This window comes from Panicum virgatum, chromosome 3K (genome assembly GCF_016808335.1).
Source record: "Panicum virgatum strain AP13 chromosome 3K, P.virgatum_v5, whole genome shotgun sequence".
Lineage (NCBI taxonomy): Eukaryota > Viridiplantae > Streptophyta > Magnoliopsida > Poales > Poaceae > Panicum > Panicum virgatum.
Window position 1 is genome coordinate 53,854,639 of NC_053138.1, and position 9,257 is coordinate 53,863,895.

The 9,257-nt window shown below is 49.7% G+C and overlaps 1 protein-coding gene across 1 annotated transcript; it reads left to right on the forward strand.

The window, feature by feature from the left end:
* The first annotated feature begins 6,388 nt into the window (after positions 1-6,388).
* On the forward strand, positions 6,389-8,933 carry LOC120699626 (zinc finger CCCH domain-containing protein 67-like). Its single transcript, XM_039983636.1, has one exon. It carries the CDS (start codon positions 6,489-6,491, stop codon positions 8,223-8,225), a length of 1,737 nt encoding a protein of 578 aa, XP_039839570.1. The 5' UTR covers positions 6,389-6,488; the 3' UTR covers positions 8,226-8,933.
* The last annotated feature ends 324 nt before the right edge of the window (positions 8,934-9,257 follow it).

The following is a 9,257-nucleotide window of genomic DNA, read 5'->3' on the forward strand; positions in this document are numbered from 1 at the left end:
TCCCTTTGCCACACAGAGTAATAAGAGCAACAATATTATTTATTAATCTTGATGTTTGCTTAGTTTTCTACCATGTTTGGATAGTAGTTGCTTACATAGAATGGTTAATCTACTAGAATCTTGAAAGCTAAAACTTGAAAGTAAGGATCTACTCTTTATTGCTTTTCAGCAAAAAGGAAAACCAGAGCCTCACAAACCTTGCATAGTCTAGCTATAGTGGGCTACTTATACCTGTTGACGGTTAAGTCTTGCTGAGTATTAGAATACTCAGCCTTGCTGTTGAAACCCTTTTTCAGGTACGAGTCTTGAGGACCAGGTCGCTATTTTGACCTATCCCTGCTCTTTGCCTCCTGGCTGGTCTGTAGAGTGGGATTCGTCTTCGGCCGGCAATGACCATGACGAGTGATACCTTGCTTGGGCTAACTTGGTATACTTTTGCGACGTGTTGTAGCCATCGTTGTCTCTTTCCGCTGCTTTCAAACTCTGAAGTTAAAGTTATGGTTTGTATAACTGCTTTTTTAAAGTTTGTACTTGTAATAATGTTTTAGAACTGGTTTGTAATCATTTTATGCCTGTGTTGTAAACTTGTGGTTGTAATATCTCTGGACTCGCCTTCGTGCGGGGTATGCTTGTTCGATCCGAGAACCGGTGGTTGTATCGGGACGTTACCCGACAGACCCAGAATTATTCCGTTTGAAGTGCGTTTGAGCTAATGTTGCCTTTATGGTGATGGCCTGCGCACTTGAGCCGGAATAATTTAGGCGGTTCTGCCACAAACCGGTCTCTCTGTGTCTAATTAGTAGCCGTTGGAGTTCTGACACAGTGTCCACGCTTGCGTCATTGCACCGGTGCATGCTCCGTAGGGGCATCAGTTCAACGGGTGCTGAAGAGGTTCACTGATCAACTCAAACAAGCGTTCTGGAACAAAGTATATCCAATGCACCGGTGCTTTGATTCTGAAGTGTCGGTTCAACCGGTGCTGAAGAGAAGTTGAAGTCCACCAAAACATGCTCTCTGGAACAAAGTACATCTAATGCACCGGTGCTTTTCTTGGGACCATCGGTTCAACCGGTGCTATAGAGTTTTTGACTTGATTCCTGCCTGCTTCCAGAGAAGATAGACCGACAGGGCATTGGTCCTTCCGCCATGCATCGGATGCTCCGACGCTAGGGCACCGGTTCAACCGGTGCTGCTGTTTTTCTTTGTTTTCAGCTGAATTGACTTGGATTTGAATGTAACTTCGATTGTTTTTTCTTCCAAGTGTTGTGTTAACTTCTATTGACCATCTTGAGCTGATTTTGAGCGAGTGTGCAAGATTTATAAGGCCAACTCAATTTTGATCAAGCTACTAACTCATGAACCCCTCTTAATAGTACGATCAAGAACTAGAAACTATAAAACCTAGCTAAAACAAGTGTACTTCATCTCCTTGTGACACTTGAGACTAGAAAGGTCCTTACGCTTTCAAATTGAGTCCTTGGTTCGCAAGATTGTTTCGAATTAAGGGGTCTCCTTTCATATTTCATATGAGACTAATCCAGTCATTGAGTTTTCCTTCAAAACACACGTTAGTCGCATACGGTTGTCATGAATCACCGAAACTTACCAATAGCATCTATGGGCCTAGATGCGCTACAACGGCGAAGTCTTGAGTCGCCGTGTGCTTTTGGTTCGCCGTGTGTTTTGGTCCCGGCGCACGGCAAATGGACTGTTCACCGTGTGTCCGAGAAATAGCACACGGCAAACCTTGAGGCACACGGCGAACTAGCGGTTTCCGGTAGTGAAGGAAGTCTTTTTAATTTTTTTTAAAAACTTGAATAGGATCAATGGCGATGAGGGGGGCTCAAGCCTACCTCTCCAAGAAAGAATGAAGAAGATCTCCAAGAAAGAATGAAGAAGAAGTGGAAGAAGAAAAGATCTCATCTCTCTTAGTGTGTCGGCTGGATTCGCTCCCAAGTAGGATGACAAACTCAACGAACTCGTTTTCTTAAACAATATCTTAATCCAATAACTCATTTTCCTCGTCTCCAAGAAAGTAGCGTCGATGCAAAGCTAGTGGCAAGAGGGAGCACCGCTCAAGCTCGTTATCCCAGCTACTACCTTTTGCCGGTGCGTGTGAATGTGACGAGTGATGACATGGAAAGAAACCGAAAGAGGCACCCATTTTCCTCCTCCCAGATGATGACAAGGTGGTGAGTCGCCGGGCCGGGACAAGATCGTTGCCAAAATGTGTGCAGATCAGGTGCCCCCGGCCGTCTCCTTCCTCTCGACTGTTCCCCATCCACAGTAAAAAAGGGCGAATCGAGAGCGACCAAGTTTCCGGCGGCGATTTCGACGGTTCCCCCTCACCTCCGGTGGCCTCGTCGGCTCCGGAGGTTGGGGGAGCCTCGATTTTGCCGTGCGATGTACATACCCATTCCTACTAGATGTGTATTTGGTAGAGTAGGGTTGGTTCTTTCTACTCCGGAGCTGCGGAGTGGATCCGTGTACTGGTGCTATTGCAACTTCGGCGGATGACGACGAGGTGGCGAGGGTGTCTCCCATTCGAGTTTCGGTGGGAGCTTTTTCGTCGATTTCGGCTTCCCTGTCTCCGCCATCGATAATAGCTCCAGGTTAGGGTTAGGGTTCGAGTCTTTCCCGAGCTTCTCCGGCATGGGTTCTGTTGTTGGGGGATGGGTTTCTGTGCTGCTCCATGGGCGGGAGTTGGATAGCAACATTTTCATATGTAGGGGGTTCGACATTGACGAACTTTGTTTGGTCTCATTCTTCTGCGTCGATGTCCAAATCCTCTGGGTTTTTCCTTGTGTTGTCTGTGCTTCTCGTGTCGTTGGTGCCGCAAAATCTATTACCTATAACATGCCTGCTACTCGGTGGAGTTTCGGTGCTTTTGCCGGTGAAGTTTTCATCGGAAGATTATGCTGTTACTCCTTTGTTTATCGGAGGAGTTTTATGTACCAACTTGAATCGAAATCGGGTTGGTTGCTTGATCCCACCCTTGGTGGTTCAGTTCCCCTTTGGGGTTCTTTGTCGCCCGGCGATGTGGGGTTCCCGGAGATCCTTGAGGCGTCGGATCCCTCGTTGCCTGTCGATTGTCTACCGGATCGTTCATCGTTCGTACAACATGTCGCTTCTGATGTGCTAGTCAAGACGGCGCCAAAAATCCTTGTTTTTCGCCAGGGAGGAGGTCGGCATCAAGCTGGGAGCTCCGGCCGCCGTTGGCGAGAACGACCGGGAATGCACAAGGACTTGAGTGTAATTTCTTTTCCTTTCAAGGGTGCCTTTGTAATTTCGGCTGTAATCACCAAATGTCATGGATGAATGAAAACCCGGTTTCTCAAAAAAAAATGCCCCCGGCCGGGTTTGATCCACGGCATCCAAATCTTGTAGCGAAAAAGCTGCAGAAAGGAGGGGGCAAACATGCTACGATATTATTCCTTGCTCGGTTATTCGATCGCCTCCCTTTTACTATTTCCATTCCACGGTTGATGCAGGCGTGTGTGTAGCTTTGTGCGGACCGGGGCTCAGCTCCAAGTCCTGTCAGGAAAGCAAGCATCGGTGCCCATCTTTCCTTCCACCTTCTTCACTCGCTGGTTTTTAGGGCCAGTGATTTTTTTATCCTATGTCCCAGATGGACAAACCTCTCTCTCTCTCTTTTTTGTCAAAGTGCCTGGTCGGAAATCATGTGAGCGAAGCAGTTCCGGGTTCGGTGAGCCCACGCGACGGAGACGTCCTGTGCGGAGCTCGGAGGACGGCGTAGCGCGACCGTGACTGGAATGTTCGCGAAGCCGCCAGATGAAGGTGAGGGAGCTTGTTGGCGAGGTCCACGTCAGCCGCTTGAGGGCCCGAGCCGGGGCCCACTTGCCGGCGCGCCCCGCCTCGGGGCCCGCGGGCGGAACCCGCGCGGCGCTTCGGGAGCCCGATTTGATCCCCGCCGCCTCGGGTCCGCAGGCCGCAGCAGGCACGAGCCGGAGCGGAGAAAAAATATTTCACATCCCCGGCGACCTACCCGCTCCGGACGGACGCCACCGACGCGCGGGCCCGATTGGGTCGGACCCCACCTGGCGGGGAACTGGGACGACGTCGCGGGGCGTGGACGGAGGTGGGGTCCCCGGCTTCGCCTGGCGCCACTGGCCGCCGGGTTGCGCGGGCGCGGCGACCGAGACCGCCTGGGGGGACGAGGAGGAGTCGGAGGAGCAGCGCCTAGGCCAAGCCAGCCAACCCGGCGCACGCGCGCGGCGAATGGGGCGGTGGCCAGGTGGGGTTCGCTCGGTTCGGCTGGTCCCACGCGGGCCGGGCCCAACCCACCCGGCAGCTCCGGCTTCCGGTTCTGCCCCTGCGGTGCGGGGGGGTTCCGCGTCGCGCGCTTCCGCGGTGGTGAAAGAACGAAAACAAAAACAGCCGAGATTGACCTGCGTCTTGGATTGATCGCAGGGGATTAGAGGATTTCTAGATTTCGTACAGTGCATGTGTCCCTTGCTCCCTTTAATTTGGTTTTAAATTTGTGCTATGTTAACACCATATTTTCTAGGAGTGTCGCATAAATAAATGTACTGCAAGCATATTTTATGGCATATATGAGACTAATTTGATATTTTCCACATTTATGTATTTTTTATAAATCTAATTAAAACTAGAAAAGTCTGACTTTGGATATGTTAAAGAAAAAAGTTTTATTATAATAATTGTAAAATACTAATGGGTATTTTTATGTACTTTAATCCCGTTCAACTGCATGGGTTGGAATGGCTGGCTGACCTGGAATAGCTGGCTAGGCTGGAATGAGGAGGGGAGGGGGGGGGGGGTTGGAACCAGCGCAGATAGAACCAGTCATCCGAACACGGCATTTTGCCTTGAAGTTTTTTCTGGTCGTTGATCAATGAAAGATATTTTTAAAAATTAAATTAAATTAGTATTCGGTTCTATTTTTTGGTAGCTAGTCTCATATTTTTGTACTACCAGGTGCTTTAGTCTATGTACTTCCTACTTTGATCACCATACGGTTCTGACAGATGAACAACTCTTATTTTTTCAATTATTGTAAAAATTCTCTAAAGAAAAACTTACAACTTTGAACGGTACAATTGTATGAAAGTGAGACAAACAGGAGATAAATTAGTATGATCTATGCTTGTACCTTATGGAACTATGGAATCATGATTAATATAAAAGAATGTCCAATCTACTCTAGTTGACACAATGTTACTTTAACCGTACCGCTCGTGACAAGCACCTATATATTTGTCTAAACTGGGCAATGCAATAGCCCGTCGGCTTGCTTAGAGACTTTGCACTATTGATACTTTTATGTCACTTTATTTAAAGCGTAACTACTAAGGAAGAGATGAGATGTGGTTCATTGGTTCTCTGACATTGTCAAATTAACGTGGCGACACTTTTTACGTTCTTGTTGGTTCTTATTCTTTGTCAATATTGATTGATGCAAGTTGCTTTCGAGAAGCAACCATAGATCGTCTTGCGTGGAAATTTTACACCATCGACAAATCCTGCGCCACCTCATAAGAAATTACTGGACTATTCAATAATAGCAAATTAGGTAAAGTCAAAACTCACTTTCACATCGTACATAGGACTATATAGTAAACTGATTCAGTGTATTAGCCTATTAGGTCTTATTGCACAAATAGACAAAAATAGTGCTCAGATTTTTTTGGATGACCCAACAAGAAAGTGGCTAAAATATTAAAAATACACAACAAAATGTATTTGGAAGTTTATTTTCCTACACATCATATATTCTAGCTAGAAGTGAACAGAGGGTAGAAGTGAGAAAGCGAGGCGCATAGCCGGATTGCATAGAGAAATAGAAGATGAAAGCTATGTATTATGGAAAAAATAATAAAATTTCCCTAAAAAATAATAAATGCTTTGAAGAATAGTATTCTTTTTCATAATGAAACAATACTAAGTCGTGCCATTAACTTCGAATAAAATTGATATTTTACAAAATGCTCATTCAACTTTGTTTTCTAGTAAAAGACTATCTATACATTGTCTAAAATGCTATTCATGACCTTCATTCAAAGCAAAATTAAAAGTGAACACCTAAAAGCTTTGCATGAAAAAGATTTCAACTCACATGTGAGGAAGGCAAGAGAAGAAAACAAGAGAATCTTTTGATTTTTAGGTTACTTATTCTTTGGTTACACTTTTATTCCACCAACTGGGATTAAATTTTTTTTCTCTACCTCATTTTTCTTAATCACCTATCCAAAAAGATGTTTTGGCCTTCTCCCCGCCTACAGGTAAAAAACCACACATTCTCTGAGGTCCACAAGCAAAATTTACCATGGACCAAGGAGCAAAGAGGTGAAAACCCAATTTTGCCCTTAGACCAATAGGCCAAAATCCAAACCCCAGCACAAACCTAGTTTTGTCAAAAACCCAAAAGCACAGACTCCCTTTCCCCTCCCTCCGCTTCGCTCTCCGCCATTTTGTCGAACACCTTCTCCGATCGCGCGCCGCCGGCCATGGCGGACGCCTCCGAGGCGGCGGCCGCCGTTTCAGCGCGGCTCCTGGAGCTCGCGGCCGAAGACGATGCGGCGGCGCTCGGGGACCTCCTCGCCGCGCACCCGTCCCTCGCCGACGAGCCCGCGCCGTGGTACTCGCCGGCGCGCGGGGCGGAGCCCATGACCCCGCTCATGGTCGCCGCGGCGTACGGGTCCGTGTCCTGCCTCGAGGTCCTCCTCTCGCCGCCCCACCTCGTCGACCCCAACCGCGCCTCCCCGGCGTCCCTCTCCACCGCTCTCCACCTCGCCGCCGCCGGCGGGTCCTCCTCCGCGCCCGCCGCTGTCTCCCGCCTCCTCGCCGCCGGCGCGGACCCCACCCTCCTCGACCACCTCCAACGGCGGCCATCCGACCTCGTCGCCCTCCCACCCAACTCGCTCCCGCTCAAGAACCACCTCCTCTCCCTCCTCGGCGCCCGCAAGGAGTGGCCGCCGGACCCCTCCCTCCCCGACATCAAGAACGGCGCCTACGCCTCCGACGACTTCCGCATGTACTCCTTCAAGGTGCGCGCGTGCTCGCGCGCCTACTCCCACGACTGGACGGAGTGCCCCTTCGTCCATCCCGGCGAGAACGCGCGGCGGCGGGATCCGCGCAAGTACCACTACAGCTGCGTGCCCTGCCCGGAGTTCAAGAAGGGCGCCGGCTGCCGGAGAGGAGACATGTGCGAGTACGCGCACGGGGTGTTCGAGAGCTGGCTCCACCCGGCGCAATACCGGACGCGGCTGTGCAAGGACGGTGTCGGCTGTGCGCGCCGTGTCTGCTTCTTCGCGCACACGCCGGAGGAGCTCCGGCCGCTGTACGTGTCGTCGGCGGGGTCGCGCAGCGCGATGGAGATGGCGGCGGCGATGGGGATGGGGCTGCCGTCGCCCGGGGCGTCATTCACGCCACCGCTGTCGCCGTCCGGTGGTGGCACCGGCGTGGCGGGCGCGTGGCCGCAGCCAAACGTGCCCGCGCTGTGCCTGCCCGGGAGCGCGGGGAACCTTCACCTGAGCCGGCTGCGCACATCGCTGAGCGCACGCAGCATGGCGGTGGACGAGCTGCTCGCCTCGGCGGACTACGACGGCCTCGTCGGGTCACCTGCCTCAGTGCGCTCGGCGAGGGGAAAGACGCTCGTGCCTTCAAATCTTGATGATCTGTTCTCTTCGGAGATGGCGGGCGACGCAGCGTCTCCCTCCCCACGGTATGCCGACCAGGGCGGTGCTGCTTTCTCGCCGACGCGCAAGGCCGCCATGCTGAACCAGTTCCAGCAGCAGCAGAGCTTGCTGTCTCCCCGGGCCACGGCGGCTACGATTGTACCAGAGCCAGTGTCTCCGATGAGCCCTCGGCTTCTTGCTGCCCTTGCGCAGCGGGAGAAGATGCAGCAGCAGACCCTGAGAAGCATGAGCTCAAGGGACCTTGGTTCGGACGCCTCCGTGCTCGTTGGCTCACCGGTTACCTCGAGCTGGTCCAAGTGGGGAATTCCCTCCGGCACCCCTAATTGGGGCGCCGATGACGAGGAGCTTGGCCGCCTCAAGCGCTCCTCATCGTTTGAGCTCAGAAGCGGAGCCAACGGCGATGAACCAGACCTCTCATGGGTCAATACCTTGGTGAAGGAACCAACACCGGAGAAGCCATCCATCAATGGGACAACCGCAATAGAATCCATAGGCACTTTGAGTCAGGCAACAAGTCATGAGGGTATCATCGGAGGTGACGACTGACGAGGACAACACAGCTGGGGTCATCGGCGGCTGGCTTGAGCAGCTTCAGCTGGATGAGATGGTAGTCTAGAACAAACACATACAGATCAAACATGAAAGGTGCCATATTTTTTGCTGTGATTCACCAGTTGCTGCTACTTACTGAAATCAACTAGCCTCATACCTTGCTAGTGATTGCTGGTGATACATTCTTTTGGAGCTGGTTAGCTGGTTAGTGTAGGTGTTGAGATTTCCACCAACATTTAGTATTCTTCTGCACAAGTGAAAGAAATTGAGGAATTGGAGCCTAGTCAATTTGTATCGAATTGCTGGCTTGTCTAGGCAAAATTTATCTCCTTGTATTTCTTCCTGGTCTCTCCTTGTACCTTCCTTCCATCCCTCTTTTGCTGATCATTCCAAGGGTTACTTATTCTCTTTCAGGATTGTGAATTATTATGTAGGGTACAGCTAGCATCTACTAGCTCCAATCCTTTGATTCTTGTGAAGGAGTACGAGGGGAGAGGACCATGGTTGCATCAATGCCTGTAAGGCCTGTGAGGGCTCATGATTGGTGTAAAACACCCTACTGATGTTGTACTATTAAGAATCCATGACTGTTGTAAAATGCCCTACAGTATTGTACAGTTGTACTCGGGAGCAATGCTTGTGTGAAATGCTTTCATTGTTGTTGTGCCACAAGATTAAGCAATGCAACATCACTTCACTTCAGACCTCATTCATTACATGCTATCAATTATCACCTTTTACAGCAAGTTCGTGTTTAGTTGTCTTCCGTAAAGTTTTTGAAAAGGCATCTTTCTACATTTGAAATACTAAACATAGATTAATTACAAAATTGATTACAAAACTCGTCTGTAAATTGCGAGACGAATCTAATGAATCTAATTAATCCGTCATTAGAGATTGTTTACTGTAGCATTAATGTAGCAATTTAGCGTCTAATTACAGTCTAATTAGATTCATTAGATTCGTCTCGTGATTTACAGGTAAATTGTGCAATACGTTTTTTTATTTCGTCTAGATTTAAGTCTC

What these genes read in the sequence shown, in the direction of transcription:
- LOC120699626 (XM_039983636.1), top strand. Translation starts at nt 6,489, where the DNA reads ATGGCGGACGCCTCCGAGGCGGCGGCCGCCGTTTCAGCGCGGCTCCTG.